The sequence below is a fragment of the Chenopodium album genome, chromosome 26 (genome assembly GCF_948465745.1).
Source record: "Chenopodium album chromosome 26, dcCheAlbu1.1, whole genome shotgun sequence".
In the NCBI taxonomy this organism is placed as follows: Eukaryota; Viridiplantae; Streptophyta; class Magnoliopsida; order Caryophyllales; family Amaranthaceae; genus Chenopodium; species Chenopodium album.
In genome coordinates, this window is record NC_137859.1 from 31,373,157 (window position 1) to 31,391,259 (window position 18,103).

At 32.9% G+C, this 18,103-nt stretch overlaps 1 protein-coding gene across 2 annotated transcripts; it reads right to left on the reverse strand.

Annotated features, from left to right (window-relative positions):
- Positions 1-13,454: 13,454 nt before the first annotated feature.
- On the reverse strand, positions 13,455-16,116 carry LOC145617850 (protein RGF1 INDUCIBLE TRANSCRIPTION FACTOR 1-like). Of its 2 annotated transcripts, none has more exons than XM_081672604.1 (3): positions 15,650-16,077; positions 15,235-15,450; positions 13,455-13,954 (listed from the first exon to the last, which is right to left on the reverse strand). In XM_081672604.1, the coding sequence occupies exons 1-3, from the start codon at positions 15,821-15,823 to the stop codon at positions 13,718-13,720; spliced, it is 627 nt and encodes a 208-aa protein (XP_081528730.1). In that variant the 5' UTR covers positions 15,824-16,077; the 3' UTR covers positions 13,455-13,717. The 2 variants fall into 2 exon arrangements, with proteins under 2 accessions (XP_081528730.1, XP_081528732.1); XM_081672606.1 differs by having other exon boundaries at positions 13,810-13,947; positions 15,650-16,116.
- Positions 16,117-18,103: the final 1,987 nt, after the last annotated feature.

Consider the following 18,103-nt stretch of genomic DNA (forward strand, 5'->3'; position numbering starts at 1 on the left):
TTTGCCAATTTCGACCAATCCTTTTTGAATAATAAAATTTAAATCGACTATCTAGAAATAAGATTCCTTAAGCTTTTTAAATTGGGGTCACACGTTCCCATAGGATGAATACTTTATTTTTTATGATTTTTACAAAACAAGGTATTAAAATGATAAACTGATTTGAGGCTGTTTTCCCAACCAAGCATGCTCTTTTTATTTGGCATATAAAATGACTTCTAAAAAGGGAGAATTTTCTACAGAGCATCTATATGCTTGTCCTTAACATACCGTTAAAAGGATCATGCCAATTTCGAAGTACTTTGACCATTGTCACCCAATTCCCCATGAACGTCCCAAACTGGAGTGATAATAAAGAAAATTCATTATTTTTTAATTCAACCGTTGGATGAATCCCAATTTTTGATATGTTATAGAAGACTTGTAGGCCTTTCCAAAGACCTATCATATGCTCAAATCCGACCGTTACAACACGAGTTATGGTGTCCAAAATATTAGGGAAACTTTAAACCCTTAAGTTTTTTAAGAAATAAAGAATGAACTTTATTATATAATTTGTGTCACCCTATTATATACACCTCTGGTAATTTTTTTTATTCAAAATATTAATTCATTTGAGAAAGCTATAAATTACTCATGCCTCAAGTTGATATTAATCCACAAAAGAGACAGATATGTATCACTTTAAGACTAACACTTTTTTTGTAAAAAAATAAGTCTTCTTCATCCTATGGCTATATGAAAGGAGCAGTATAAATAATTCATTTAGTTTGGAATAGAATGTCTTATACTTTTTAAATAAATTTTGTTTAAGTTTTAGTTCCATCACCGTTCGGAAGAGCAAAATTTCCTTATGCATTTCTTAATAAAGAGAGTAAGAGACAGCTAACTTTTAATTAAGCAAAATATGGCTTTGCATGCTTGTATCATTTTATTAATAAAATAAACCTTTCGAGTTGTGGTTTATGGCTTATATTTAAATAAGAGGGTAAAGTTGAATATTCAATCATGATAGGTTATAAGATGATCTTTTGCCGCAGAGAATTATACTTTTAAAGTTTTATTATCTCTGATAGATCGTTTACGTAATCTGACATGATCAAGGCCAGGTTTTCAATTCACTACCTATCATTTAGATTTAAGCCATATGGAATGTCCATTTTGCATAAGTCAATTTCCTACAATCCAAATACATTTCCTTTGTATTCTTCTTGATTCATACCAAATAAAATACCCGTTTTAGCACACTCAAATAAGCCCATACAATCTCTTTTCGGAAGTTGGTCAAACCTAAGTAAAGCCGTTGATTGAAACGCATTTTACAAATAAAAAAGCATTCTCCTCAAAGAAACTCCTATGGTGTCGCTAATTCTAGTGACTTCCTCAACCTTGATAAATGGACCTCCATCTTGAAAGCAAGATTGCTCAGCCTCATTCAAATAACCCTATACGGATCGACGACCCCTCCCAAAAAAAAACCTTCTTGAAACCTCGTACGAAATTTTTGACCATGTATAAATGGATGTTCGTAAGAACTACGTAGGGTTTTGATCCGAGAGTAGATTCAAATCCCACAATGAACGGTACATAGGGCAACTTTAATGCTCAAACCCACCATATATCGTAAGGTTAAATTCACTTTTATTTTACATTTGAGTGTGATTGATAATGTGGAAATTTTCGTGTTTTTATGCATTAGTTTAAGGAAAAGTATGTGAATAACCATAACCAATTAACAACGTACTAGTAAGAGTCTGTTCGTTAGAACAGAGGAAGAGACGAGTTCCAAACGTTCGATCTTCCTAATTATACCCCGTACCTAGATCTCTAATTTTTCTAAGACCATACTTATATAGTGCCTCACCTAATGGAGTTTGAAAACAATCATAAATAAAAAGACCGTCTCTATTCGGGAAAAAATAGAGTGGCGACTCTAATTTCTTTTTTTAGTCAAATTATCAACTTACGTGGGATTTTGACTTTTAATTCTAATTAGTCAAAAAAGGGGTACCACACTAACTAGCATTAGTGGAGGTCTTAATCCGTGCCCATGGACCAAGTAGAGGAATCACGTTAGAGGTTCTTTGTCTCCCTTGTTCTTGTGCGATCACTAGTGGAATCACGCTTCAAAGGTATAATTCTTACTCTTTATGTGTTATGCATGAGATCCTTGGTTTGGTGCTTTATGAATATGATTCATGTTTATTTCGCAATTAGTACCTGTAATTCCCTTCATTCTAGACCCATTGACTACCAAGAGCACGTTTACCGGGGCAATTCCTCCAGTATCCAAGTCCCATTATCTTCTAAGGCTCGGATTTCTTCTTGCATTAATTTCCTCCAACCTTCATGTCCATTGCGTCCTTGAAGGATTTCGGATCATAACCCGAAATGATGGCTGCCAAAAAAAGACGGTAATTGACAGAAAATTTATCACAATTAATATAGTGTGGTATAGGATACAGGGTACCTGACTTTTGCTGCAAAAGCAGTGTAGGCGAAGATGGACTATTGGCAAGAACAGTGTGAGTAACATAGTCTCGTAAAAGAACCGACGGAGTTTTAACACGCATACCCCTTCCCAAATCATCTGAACTTGCTGAAGCCGTGTTCTTGACAGAATGCTAGTTATTGTGAGACTTGGTAGTGTGCGAGTGCAGGGGCTGCTCTAGCTAGCCCTGCTGCCTCGGCTGGGCAGCCTGCTACTACTGGTGGTCCTGCTGCCACGGTTGAGTATGCTGCCCCTATGGTTGGCCCTGCTGCCTCGGCTGGGCACCCTACTGCTTCTGCTGGTCATGCTGCCTTGGTTGAGCAGGCTGCCCCTGTGGCTAGCCCTACTGCCTCGGCTAGGCAGGCTGCCCCTATGTCTGACCTTGCTGCCTCGCGTGGGCAGTGTGCTGCTGCTACTGCTGCTCGGGCGCTGTTCTGCCAGCGGGCTGGGCAGTGATACAGCCTTGCTGGTCAACTAGGCATCCATTGCCCGATGGAGACCCTAGTTGAGTCGTTTCCTCTGCACTATCATCATCAAAAAAATCGTCGTCTACCACGACATCATCATACATAGGAACAACCCTTTCTGGCTCAATATTCACCATGTTTTCATCCATAAATGGGAAAACATTCTCAATAAATTTTACATCCCGTGACACCAAAAATTCTCGCTTTTCAAGATCATACAAGGACCACCTTTTCTTACCAAATGGATACCCGAAGAAAACACACTTCCTACTACGACTCTCAAACTTATCCCCCTTCGTTTTTTTTATTGTGAGCAAAACATAAGCAACGAAAAGTACGGATGACATTATAGGAGGGAGGATAGCCAAATAAAATTTCAAAGGGTGTTTTATTTTGAAGTAAAGGAGTTGGGGTTCGGTTAATTAAATGTGCAGCGGCAAGAACACATTCTCCCCAAAAATAAATAGGTAAATGAGCTTGAAATCGTAAAGCACGAGCTACATTTAATTAATTGTGTTTGTGTTTTCGCTCAACTCTACCATTTTGTTGTGGTGTCCCAACACAAGAGGTGTAAAATAAAATGCCGGTATCGGAAAAATAATCACGCAAACATTTAAATTCTGTACCGTTATCATTTTGCACAATTTTTATTGTTTAAGAAAATTGGCGATCAATCACGGCAATAAAATTCATAAAAGTATGAAAAACTTTCGTTTTATAATCCAGCAAATAAACCCATACGACACGAGAATAGCTATCAACTATAGTAAAAAAATAACGAGCCCCACATGACGAAGGATGCCTATATGAACCCCACAAATCACAATGTACTTTTTCAAAAATATGACTGGCTCTACTGTCATCACTAACCGAAAACTTGTCCCTAGGATGCTTAGCCTTGAAACAAACCTCACAATTTTTATCCAAACTACCCTTAAAATCAACTATAGGGGGAGAAACTTTACAACTTGTTCTGATGGATGCCCCATCCTTTTGTGCCATAGTTCCAACGAAGTGTTTTCTCTATTCACAGAAATATGTTGCACCAAGTCAGCTTCTCCAAAGTGGTAAAGTCCATCATCCCCATTTGGTCTTGTATAGCACACAAAGAAAAATTAAATTTTACATTACAATTTAAATCTGCAATTAATTGTGAAACCGAAAGCAAATTGCAACTCAATTGCGGGACATATAACACATTTTTAAGAGTAATTGTGGTCGACAATCGAATCGATCCTTCTTTCTTTGCAAGCACTGATCCTCCATTGGGAAGACCAACAGGAATGTGCATAATTTCGGTTACATCAAACAACCAAGTTTCATCTCCGGTGACATGATGTGTTGCGCCGGTATCAATAATCCACTGTTTGGTATTAAGTGTACCATTCAAACGGTTGTCCGAAACCTTTTTGTTTAAGAAAAATTTCGCAATACCCGGTCGATCTTGCGAACCTATGTAAAACGGGGAGTGTGTTTCGAGTTTTGATGGTGGTGGTCTGGTGGAGTATCACCTGCCATTGCTAAAAAAAAATGTTTTATGAAAAACCCCATGATTTAACCTGCTCTGGATACCATGTGAAATCTTAATCAAGAATAATTGTCTTGGCTTTCATTCATGGCTCTTGGCCAAAATATATAGAGCAATACAAGATAAATATGGCAAGTATCAATTAATAACTATATACTAAACGACACACCAGTAATGACACATGTCATTTTCTAGGGTGTCCTTAGTATTTTATTTTTTCTAAAAAATAAATTAGAATAATTTATTTAAGGAAGTTATTCAAAAAAAGGTTCGTATTTATCAACCATATAAATTATCAATGATATTTACCTTTAATCAATCAATAAATAACTATATACTAAAAGACACACCAGCAATGACACGTGTCATTTTCTGGTGTGTCCTTAGTATTTAATTTTTTCTAAAAAATAAATTAGAATAATTTATTTAAGGAAGTTATTCAAAAAAGGTTCGTATTTGCCAACCATATAAATTGTCAATGATATTTTTCTTTAATTTCCTATACTAACACACAATTAGCAGTAGAATAATAAGGAAATAAATGATATTTTTTAAGAGGATGTAATTTTGGTAGAATATTTTGTATGAATATAATCTGAATTAAATATCAATAAACATTTTACAAATTTTCCATGTATACATTTTTATTTTTATTTTTTAGAAATCACTATACTATATGAATGGAGATATTTATCAAAAATATAATCCAGTTATTAAAATGGACTACACTCTTATTGTTTAAATTGTTTCTTTTTTAAAAGTTTGAGATAGTACTATTTTTTTCTCTCTTCATTTTAATAACCGAATAGTAATGTATGTAATGAATCAATCCGTCTACATCAACTAATTTCGTATGGACTATTTATATAAAGTAGAAATTAATTATGATTATATTTTTTTTCTCTTTTTCATAAAACATAATTTAGAGGGATAATTAACCTTATATCTATCTTATAATTTGTACAAGATCATTATTTGCCTCTTTAATTGAGCGTTTCCAATAGCAAATATAAGCAAATTTTAATTTTTATTATATAAATTATTTATTTATTTAAAGAAAATATGGAGTAATTAAAATAACTGTTGCCATGGCACGGGACCTAACCTAGTAATTCATAAAGTGAACATAGCAAAAAAAAAAAAAGGAAAAAAAAGAGCCTAGTTTGTTCACAACTCCAGGGCTGAAACGCTTGGTTTTTTCCGAAAAAACTAGGCGTTTGCCTGAGTAAAAAATTAAAAACTTATCGACTTCATACGCTCTGGCGACGCTTCGCGCATCATCATCATCGGTCTCCCTTGTCGTTGTCCATGAGCTGCAAGAAAGATTTGGGTTGATTTTGAAAAATATGAAGTACATAATTCAATTATTTTTGAAATTTGAGTGGTGGTGGCACGGTGGTTTACCCGCAGTCGTTGGTGGCTGGTCACACCACTTGAGGAGAGTAAGTTTTGAAGTGAGAGTGTAAAAGTGAAAGTTGGGGTAAAAATACCATGAAATGCGTTGGTTTCATAAGTGCAAGTTTAGCTTTATTATGTAAAATTAGGGCGATGTTTAGCTTTTAACGAAATTTAGCCTATTTATATAATTTAAATATTGAAAATTTTGACTTTTACCTAAAGAAAATCACAAAATTGTTTCATCAACTAGACTCTTAGAAGTTTTATTCTACCACCACTAAATAATCCAAAAATTAGATTTTACAACCACTTAACGGATTCCATCCAAAAATCCATTGGTGGGGCCAACCACATATACGTGTCACTTATATATTGGATTTACCAAAACAAAAAAAAAAAAAAAAAAAAAGTAAAGTAAAAATATAAAGTAATATATATATATATATATATATATATATATATATATATATATATATATATATATATATATATATATATATATATATATATATATATAAAACCCTAAATCTTAACCCAACCACTACCCCCACCACCGGCAGCCTACCCCCCATCGCCGGCACCCCCTGCCCCATCCCACCTCATCACTAGAACCCCCTCTTTGACCAATGTTTTCACCCTAGCCAAAAATCCGACCCCTTCCCCTCTATTTTCCTAGCAAAAAATCCAACCTCTTCCGCTTTTCCCCAAGGACGTACCACCTCACCCCTAAAACAACAAGAATTGACCATGGAAAACTAGTCTATGCCCACCAAAATTAACTACTAGCTTAGGGTTACTTTCGATCGTTTTGGGAGTGGGGTTGGTGCTTGACTGCTTGGGGTGGTTTTCGGAGTGGGTGAAAGGGGAAGGGACTAGGTTTTTTGGGCGGGGAAAATAGGGTTATTGGGGTGATCCCGACAATCATGGAGGGGAATTTTAGCGGCGGGGTGGGATGGAACAAGGGGTGCTGGTGATAGGCGTACGGCTGGTGGTGGTGGGGTGGGGGTGCCGATGGCTGGATTAGGGCCAGGTATAGGTTTTCTTTTTCTTTTATTTCTTTATCTTTTTTTATCTAGTAGATTAGTGACACTCGTACGTGGTGGGCCCTACTAAGGGATTCTTGGGTGAATTTTTTTAAGTGGTGGTGAAATTCAATTTTTGGATGTTTTGTGGTGGTAAAAATAAAACTTTTAAAAGAGTGGGTGATAAAAGACAATTTTTGTGTTTTAATATTTTGGGTGGTAAAATCAAACTTCCTTATATCTATAAGATTAAAATTATCATATGAAAATTATCATGTGGTACTTTAATTATAATGTGTATTTTCAAAATATCTATCCTTTATAATTTTTACTAATATGAAGTACAGATATTATGAGTTCAAGTTGTAAATTAAATAGAAATACTGATGTGGATCTCTCAAGACTCTCACAAGGCTCGCAAGCTATAATAACATTGGATCTTCGGATTTTAATAAAATCTAAAGAAATTACACGAAAATAAAAAGATAGTACTCTAATTTTCACAAGAATAGAGGGTCTCTACCTAGTCGCAACTAGAAGATGATCACGAGTCGCAACAAGTGATGTTTTTGATGAACAATCAAATGAGCAACGCTCAAAGGATTAACTCCCATAATAAATCTCTCTTATTATTCTTCAACTATTATTGATATACACCCATATTTATAGGGTGACAAATCGTACAAAGATAAAATAGGAAACTAATAATTATATCCTAAAATAAGATAAAATATTAAGAATCCTAATCCTAATATATCTACTAATCATATTTTAATCAACTACTAAATCTATCGTAACATAAATAAATATTCTAATGGCTAAAACTCTTAAAGCCTAAAAATAGGAAAAATCCTTTCAAGTGAAAGGTAAAAACTCATAGGCAAAAATACTAATAATTAATGATAACTAAAAGATAGTGTAGGTTTTCTTTACATTCCATGAATTTTCAAGAATACTCATATTGGTCTATTGTTCCCGCATCAAATACTCTAGTGTAATCATTAAGAAGCATACTTTCTATGTTTTTTTTTTAAATTTGATCCGCTTTGACTTTTATATTTTTCACTACCCCTCCTTTGAGCTTTGATCGTCTTTGTGAAATATATGTAGAAAAAATGTATTCATATGAGATTTTGTTATATTTGTCTCAATAAGTACTGGTACTATTTTGTTATATAATTTTTACTTATTAAAAATTATAATTATTGATTGTTAAAGTTTTGCACTAATAAGCGTGATAAAGGAAACCGGTCAATTAAAAAAAAATAATAAAATAAATAAATAAATAAAGTGAAGTAGATAACAATAACCAAAGCCTCCAATTAATACTTGAATCTAATTTGATCTACAAATTACCAACGTAAGTCAATAGAAAATTTTAGTGGTTGAAATGTGAGGACAGATTAGGTTACGTTGAGTGTGACTTAATAAGTCAACATTCTTGTTGCATTGTACGTATCGTAATATGCCAATCATTGAGTCGAGTTAATAAACGTACAAGATTATTAAGCATCTGATAAAGTTCTAAAAACTGAAGAACTTCATGAGAAAAACTGTAAGGAATTTTAGAGAAAGAAGAGGAAGAAGAATTGTATTAACTCCAGAAAACTTGGAGAGGAATTAATCAGTTTACAATGAATCATATTCAAAGTATTTATACAGCTGTAATAAAACTTTCTAGATTATTACAAGTTAATAACAAACTTCTAACAACCAGCTAGGAAGTTAGTTACAGAACAGTACAAATTCTGTTATTCTCTGTAACAGAATTTGTTAGGCCTTCAGCTGACTTGTAATCTTGCACACAGATTGGTGACCTGGCATATATGCTTGAGTCTCGGATTGCTGACATGGCACATCATCTGATTCAAGTGAATTCAGTAAGCAGGCCACCAGAACTGACTTGAGCTGGTCTTGACTAGCAGCAGCAGTATATGCTTCAATAGCATCTTCTTCATTCTCATTACTACATTCATTATTTGGTCCAAACTTTCAGACAATTTGAAGTTTAATATGTTATCTTATTGCCTGTTTTTCGTTTTATTTGATTTTGGTTTGTTATATAGGATTATAGGAAGGTTATATACTCTGTATATGTGTAAATAACTTCAAGGGATACTAATGAGCCGATGTTTTCGAGAATAAACTTAGTTAAAGCTCGAGCAAATCTCATTCGTTAAAAAAATATAAAAAAAAAATCACGAACAAAACTTTAGGGACTTTACATTTGTATTATTTAATTGCTACTAAGGGCCTGTTCACATTTACTTAATTTTAGTTCAGTTCAGTTCAGTTCAATTCCAATCAGTTATGTTCAGTTCAGCTTCAATCAGTTCAGTTCAATTCAGTTCAGCTCCTAATTTCCCTCTCTCATAAAATATTCATTTCCAGCTCGGTTCCGTTTAGTTTAGTTCAGTTCAGTTCAGCTCCAATCTATTCAGTTCAGTTCAATTCAGCTCAGTTCAGTAAATGTGAACAGACACTAAATATATTAGTTAATCACATACACGCTTAATCAATTTAATACAATTATTTTATTCCTCATTCCAATCTTGAATTCATTTTATTACCGACGTTAATTTTAGGAAATTTTGAACTTTAACACCACAAAATAACTCGAAAATGGATCTTAACACTAAAAAACAAAAAAAAACAAAAAAAAAGAAGTTTAATTTAACACCAAAAAAAATTAAAAATTTGGATATTACTACCACTTAACTGACTGTTAAGTGGGGTCTTGAATGACACGTGTCGTCATCTTAATGGTTGAAAAAAAGAAAAACATAAAATAAAAACCTAAACCTAAAACTAGCCCTAGCCCTAGCCAACCCAACACCACCATCGGCGCCTTCTTCTCCACCGTCACCCAGCGCAACTTGAACCTGCTCCACCTCCAGACCACCGCCTGAACTTGCTCCACCTCTAAATCACCGGAATTCGCCCCCGCGTGAACCTGCTCGACTTCCAGACCACCAGCATCCGCCCCTCCCTTTCGTCCCCCTCCTTTTTGCCCAGCCATAAACCGCCCACAAATGGCCGCAAAGTCGGCCACTAATGGCCAAAACCGGCTGTTTTAGGCCACTCAGCCCCAAAACCGGCTGATTTAGTTGCCATTTATTGGAGAAGGAGGGGCGTTTACAAGCGGTGTGGGAGAGGAGTGCGAATTAGGGATACCAAAAAAAGGAGTGGTGGAATTCGGTTAGGCTATGGGATGGGGTGCGGCGTAAGGGTAGGGCGGCGGTGGTGGCTAAGCTGGATGAGTAATGGTGGAGAAGGTGACGCCGATGGTTGCGCTGGGTTGGCAAGGGTTAGTTTTAGGGTTTTTTCTTTTTTAGTTTTTTTTTAAATTTTTTTTTTCAACCATTAAGATAACGACACGTGTCATTCTGGACCCCACTTCACGGATTCTTGTACAGAATCAGTTTAGTGGTAAAAATCCAATTTTGTAAGTTTTTGGTAGCAATTGGAAAAAAAAAATTTTAAATACATATATGGTAATTAACATTATCTATTTTAATAGCAATTGGAAAAAAAAAAATAGATAATGTTAATTAACATACTTAAAAGCAATTAAAATGTTTATATGATTAATTAACATATTTAGTAGCAATTGAATAAAAAAAAATATAAATATTCTAAAGTTTGGTACAGTCAGCAGCCAAAATCCCTAAAGTTTGAGTGAGCAAAGTAATCACCTAAAGACCTAAATTCCATTAAGTTTGGTGAGTCAGCAAATTAATCACCCAAGGTGGTGGTAGACAGGTAGAGGGATCAAAACCAAATTTTTATAATGTTAGGGACTAAAATCAAACTTTTGCCAAATGTTAGGGGCCGTATTTATACTCCTAAATCACGTAAAATGAGAAAATGAGCATATATAAATTAGTGTTTCTTAATGAGTGTGTTCCTTTAGAAATGTAGAACAAAAATTGATGAGTTGTAAGTTATGCTTTTTCAGTTTTAAGAAAGCTTTTACGGATAAACCTTTTAATCCCACGAAGAAAGGTCGAAAAGAACTTCCCTTTAAATTGTTGCTCCATTAAATGTGTTTTTCTATAATCCTATGGACTTTTAAAGCATGTACGGAGTACTAAATAATGAAAATTATAGCAATCCGTTTTCAACTTTAACTTGGATGGTATTTGTGTAATTAATTCGCCTAAATTATACTTCGTAACTTATAAAAGCTTCACAAATATATTATAAAATGTCAACAATAACCTTTTAACGATTTATTTTTCAAATACTACCTCGTATTACTTTTAATTTCCGATTTCAAATGCCAAATGTACTTTTACCGACATTATTTCCTATATTGTAAATTAACATGAGCATTGTACGTGATGTGATATATACAGTTTTTGTGGGTTTTTTTTTTTGTTTATCCACTTTTGTAAATTGTAATGTATCCTTCATAATATAATATGATGCAATATACCTAAAATGAAAAAATATATAATTTCTTTTTTTTTTTTTTTTTTTTTATTTTTTTTTTTAAAAGTATAGCATGTTCATGAGGCAAACACTTTAGATAAGACATATTGACAAATCAACTTAGAGAGTGAGGGATAGCTCAAGTGGTTAGAGCTTCCCTCCCGTTTCCAGGAGATCTTGGGATCGATTCTCACCCCCGCCCTTGTGGCTCTCTAAACACCAAAAAAAAAAAAAACAAATCAACTTAAATAACTTAAACACCACTGATACAACATGTTTCTCTTTCTGGTGCGATAATTAAATAACTTCTTGAGAATCCTACAATGAAAGGTATTAGGTGTATATTGAAGCTCAAATTGTGCTCTTTCATGACATGCATAAACCTAACTTAAGGGAAAAAATATTATTGAATATGAAAATTAATACCACAAAAAATATAGACCCAAATTAAATTTGTTAGAAAAATTGTGTGGGTCACCCAATTTGTAGTGGGGCAAGGCAGAAAATTGGAGGAAAATCAGAGCCGGTGTTGGTGGAATTTGTAAAATGGTGATAATCATAAAGTCTATTAAGCCCTTGAAAAGGGTAATTACTGCATAATAAAACAACTTAATTATTGGACTTTAGTGTAAACGGCCCATGTGGTTGTGGGCCCTTTTAGAAACCACAAAACCCGATTTCTTATTAGGATTTTACTTTATAATATAATTTTTTATTAACAATTTCAAAGTGTTCAAATCCTTTTGTGCATTATTAAATGGAAAATTTTAATTATGTATAATGACATATGATATTCAATTATTTTCTCAAGGTACCATGAGATTTGAATAAGTTTAACTTAGGTTCAAAAAAACAATAATTCTCTATGTTAACATAAAAGAGTGAAACAATTACCAAAAGTCATATGGGAAGAATTTATTTATTAAATCATGAGAATAATATATAAATAAAAATGACTAAAGAATAATATATAAATAAAAATGACTAAAGAATAATAAAGAGACATTATATATTCAATTATACACTCAAGCATTTGTAATTTTGTATGTTAACACATTGCTTGCATAACACACAATGGGTACATGTACTTCATGTGCAACAAATGTTATGTATGCGTAACTTTAGAAGCGTCTAAGTGTATCCAGAGGTGTCAAAACCACACCCAACCCGACCCGATCCGAAACCAATTCGAAAATTATCCGATTTAGATTTAGACTCGCGTGAATATAATAATTTAGCATGACTTAACTTTTAAATTGACCGACCCGACCCAGCCTCCTCAGACTCGATCCAATCATTCGAATTGACACCTCAAGTATATCCAAGTATCCGTGATTAAATTTCTCTTCAGGATTGGGTGGAAGGTTACCACCTTTCCCATTTTGGTCATTTATAGTCTTTAATTATCCTAACGACATAATTTTTATTTTGTAGTCGCTTTTAATCTTAACATACATAAGGTATTTGATTTGATATACAAGTATTTTCCTTTTACCAAAAAAAAAAAAAAAAAAAAAAAACAAAAAAGCAATTGCACGAGTGATAAACAAATTGTCTTAACCACTCATTAATACGTTGATGTTATATATATTCACATTTGTCTACCTCTATCTATTAGTCATATAATAACCTATACGAATTCTTTTTTTGTAAAAAATATTGTTTTAAATTTGCAATAAACAATGAAAGGATAGAAAGGATATCACATAGATCATATACTTTTTTTTTTTTTTGAAAGAATATAGATCATATACTTTTTTTTTTTTTTTTTGAAAGAACATAGATCATATACTTAATACTCTATAGTCCGTATATAAACATGTGTATACTCAAGTGGCATGTGAATAAGTCAATAATACATGTATTTAACTGTTTGCAACACGTGTAATGTATGTGTCGTGTTGGCAACATCTAAATGTGTTCGATTGTTAACAGAATTTAAACAGAAAGGGAATGATTAAGGTAAAAACAAATTATATTTCTCCTCTTCTCAATACCTCATCGTTTATAATCTTTAATTATCCTTGAGTAATGAACTAGTTTACTTTTCCTCAAAAAAAAAAAAAAAATGTATTATCATTAACATTCTATATAAATAAGATTTATTGTAGCCATAACATTAAATTTACATTCCAAATTAAATTCCAAGTAATAATTCCGCAATTTACAACAATTTGTATGGTAAAATTATAAGTCGATGTAAAATACAATTTTCAATTTTCCACCTTGGTCAAGAATAAAAATATATATTTTTTTTTTTCACAATTATGATATAAACACAAAAAGAAGATGAAAAAGGGTAGAAATTAAAGCATAATTAGTAGTAGTTAAATGATTAATTAACAAGGTTAAATTAATTAATTAGTTAAGTAATAAATCAAGACTTAAAAGGTGCTCGGTGAGGAATTCCTTTTCTTCTTCTTGAATTAGAAGGAGGTGGAGGCGGCGTGGGCGGGTAAATGTCTTGTTGTGAGCCTTCACGCAAAGCTTCTCTTTCTCTCCTACTTGAAGTATTTGTATTACTATTCATTGTCATTGATATTCCTACTTCACCTTTATTATTGTTCCCTTCTATAGCAAAGCTTGCATTTCCATTCCTTCTCACTCCTACAAGCTAAAACCATTTCAATCCATCAAAATTAAAATATATTAAAAACATAATCATCATAAATTTAAACAATTAACTATAAGATCTATCAAGGACAAGCTCACACATTAGGTAGATTATATTATTGAAGTAATTATTTGAAAATTGAACATTATTGATCAATGTATATCCAATTAGCATATAGCTACCCATCTTTGGTAGATAGGGTGGTAGTACAATATACCGTTTTTAATTTACTGTTATTCTTGTTTTAACTGTGAGAATGGTTGTTATCAAAATGTAACACAAGTGACAGAGAAATTGTATATATGTACCATTATTTATACATTAACACGTACAATTGTATAGTAAACATGGAGCATAAGTCATGGTTCTATGGGAGCCCTAAAAATGGGGTTGCTTAAAATGTAAATAAGAATTCATAAGAAAATGTAAAATTGGTAGTGTTAGCAAGAATTTGATCATAACTAATTACCACTTGATATGACATATAAGTTGCAACACATGAAAAATTGCATATTCTAGCCAAGGCAAGCAAAACACAAGTACTAAAAAAGAAATTCCAAAAATGTAGAGAAACTCAACTTTACGTTAACATTGTTAAATATAATAAGTATTTGTTATTTGGTTAGGTTGCATGATGGAGATGGCAATGGTGTGACAATGCATGTGAGGATTGTTAATGATCATCAATGGTGAACTTTATACATAATAATACTCCAATCAACTTATTATATATGATGGTGATTTATCTTTTTATTTCCCCCTTTTTTTCATTTCCCTTTTAAAGACTTGCATCATGTGGGTCATTTATTTCATGATCCATGTGGGCATGAGATCATCACCATTAGATGAGTTGTCAATATTACATTTTAATCAACATTATTTAATTAATTAATTACCTAATTATACATTTTATTAAAAAAAAAAAATTAAATGAATTTCACAATCGTATGATATCATGAATGTGATACACAACTTTTATTTTAATTAATTCAAGTATTATCCTAATTTACCCCCCTTTTTTTTTTTTTATTGAAACACTAAAATGAGAATGTCAATATTAAAGAGAATAATTCTATTGAGATAACATATGAAAATCTTACTTCTCTATAAAATAAAATGCACTACGAAATAATTAATTTTGGGTTAAGATTTTCCAAGACAATATTTACCATATACTCGGATATACAATAAAATTAAAATGGACTTTAATAAACTTCATTCACTCAATAATTATGTGCAAAGAAGTAAAAAAGAAGGAATGGAGTAAAAAATAATTATACCTTGCAACCCAAAGAGCAAAAGCGAAAAGGGTCTAAAAGACTTCTCCCACAAATCTCACACAAATGAGCAACACCTTTACCAGCTTTAGGTTGAGGCCTTTGATTTAGAAACATTACTCTCGCACTGTTAATCACATAAGTTTGTACTCCATTTATGTCCATCATCTTTTGTACATCTCCTACTCTTACTACATCGTGGTACGACGATCGCCTTATCTATTGCAAAAACATTTACACATTTATAAATTAACGACGTTATCATCTTCAATATTATCATACATACATACCCGTAATAATGAGATAGGAGTAGGGTGAGAGGTGACCCCGCCCACCCCTCGCCCTGGTTCTCTGTCAGAAAATAATAGTCACATTTTCATTAAATAAAATAATATTTAATCTGATAAATGAAACTGACCTGGATGACTTGATGATCCTTATGCCGGGATGATCGGCAATAGTAGCAGAAGGCGTCACAATGGCAATCCAAACAAAACATGTTACATTCGCTTCTAGCGGCGTCGCCGTGGATTCGGCAAATGTGGAAGAATGTAGTGCCTAGCATTGGCTCTAACCATGGAGGGATTGACATTGCTATATTTCTCTATCAGAAAGTATGAGATTGTAGGAATGAATGAATAAAATTTGAGGTGGGTGTATGTAAATCTTTTTTATTTATTAGCTAAATGTATGTATACAAATATATATGTGTATAAAAATGTGAGATTGTACATTCAATAATTAAGATAAGGAAAATAATAATAACAAGAATAAAGAAGTGAAAAGAAAAGGTGTGTTTAGGTGAATGATTGACATTACCATTATAAGAGAGAGCTAAGTATAATTGGAGGGAAAGAGAACAATAAAAATGAGGAAAAAGGAAAAGAAAAGGTGTGTTTGGATTCTCAAAAATTAATGGGGGAATTTTAATTGAATTTTACAGAGAGAAAATTAAAGGAGACTTAAACAAACTGCAACTTAAAATTCAACAACAAAGCAACGCCTAATACAAGGGGACAAAGGGTGATGAAACAAAGGAATGGGAAATCAACGGTTGAGATTGAGTGTGGTGGATGAAGTGTAGTGTCAACCGTTTGATGGAGATAGGAGGAGAGAGAAAATGTGAATGAGTTTGGCGCTTACGCTACTTTTTGGATCTTTTCTTTGCGTTGGCATTTGGGAAGGATTTGAGGGGAGTGGGTTAAGCCAACGTATGGGCATTTTTAAACTATTCTCTTTCTCTTTCTCTTCTCCATAATTATGATTCCTATATCATTGGATTTGGATTGTTTCTATGGAAGATAATGATGAACTAGTTTAAGAATTTTATTGGTTTTTTTTTAATGTTGTTGATTTGGTGTTACTTACAATGAGATAAATACAGTGCTGCTTTATGAGATTTCATTTGATCAGTTATATACTTCCTCCGTTTTCTTTTAGATGCAACACACCCTTTAGCGCGGTAATTAAGAAAGATGGGGTTTACATGATATAGTAAACTTTAAAATCGGATGAGTGGTTGTTAGGAGTGTAATTTAGTGGCCCATGTGCTTTAAATAAGGGAAATAGTATAATTTTTCCATATAGTAACTTTCCTTTTATAGTGTGTTGCAAGTATTGTGACATTTCTTTTTTAGAGAAGTGTTACAAGTAAAAAAAAACGGAGAAAGTATTAATCTGTGAGTTATTCCATTTTATTCCACACTAATTGAAATAATAAAACTTGACATACATGCCAATGTACTAACCCGATCTTACAGATATACAATATATATAAAAGCTGATATTATGAAACTTTATAATTAAAACTAATTCTTATATGTGGTTGGCCGTATAATGTGACCACTTCACATATAATCAACTAATTAAGTAATGAGGGGGTGGCGATAATCCAAATGGGGTTACCTTAATGGATAAGGGGTTACCATGACGGAAAAATGGGGTTACTCTTGTAAACAAGGGGAATTATTATTTTAATAGTCCAAATAAAAGAAGAGGGGTTACTCGAATGAACAAATGAGATTAATTCTATTTTTAATAAATTGATATTACTTGAATATTATACTGGGGTAATTCTTATGGGCAAATTGATGAGGTTAGGGCCTGTTCCGATTTACTAAAAACAGCTGAACTGATTGGGGCTGAACGAACTATATTGAATTGACCTGGATAGAACTGAAATGAATTGTTTATGAGAGAACGAAATTAGGAATTGAACTGAATTGAGCTGGACTGAAATTACGCTGAACAGAACAAACCCTTACTCATACTAACATATAATGATTCCTTTTATAAATAAATGTGGCCACACCATATGGTTGGCCAGACACAAGACATAGGGCCAGTTCATATTTACTTAATTTCGGTTCAGTTCAGTTCAGCTCCAATCAGTTCAGTTCAGTTCAGTTCAGCTCCTAATTTCCTTCTCTCAAAAAATATTCATTTTAGCTCAGTTTATTTCAGCTCCAATCAGTTTAGCTCATTTTAGTTCAGTTCAGTAAATGTGAACAGACCCTTATATTTATCACAAATTGTTCAAAATGGCGGGTGTACTTTAATTTATTGTAAAACGGGTTAATGTTATGTTTAAAGTACTTAAAGTTACCCTTTATACGGCAAAAGTTATTCTTTTTCTATTACTCCCTCCGTTTTTAAATACTTGCTCCATTTCTCCATGCGCGGAGTTTTAAGAGAAATTGGAGAAAGTAATAAAATATAGAGGTAATGGGGTTGGTGGAAGAATAAAAAATTGTAAAAAGCAAAAGTAGTGGAGAAATAGGAAGAGAGAGAATATGAAATTAATAAAATATGATATTTGTTGGGTCCACTAGGTGAGAGAAATGAATAAAATATTATAAAAGTTTTCCAAATA

Bases quoted from the DNA above. Each gene is read 5' to 3' on its own strand.
- LOC145617850 (XM_081672604.1), bottom strand. From the start codon at position 15,823: ATGTCAATCCCTCCATGGTTAGAGCCAATGCTAGGCACTACATTCTTC. The intron at 15,451-15,649 runs GTCAGTTTCATT...TTTTTGCAATAG, and splicing joins AGGATCATCAAGTCATCCAG to ATAAGGCGATCGTCGTACCA. The intron at 13,955-15,234 runs GTATAATTATTT...AAATGGTTTTAG, and splicing joins TTTGCTCTTTGGGTTGCAAG to CTTGTAGGAGTGAGAAGGAA.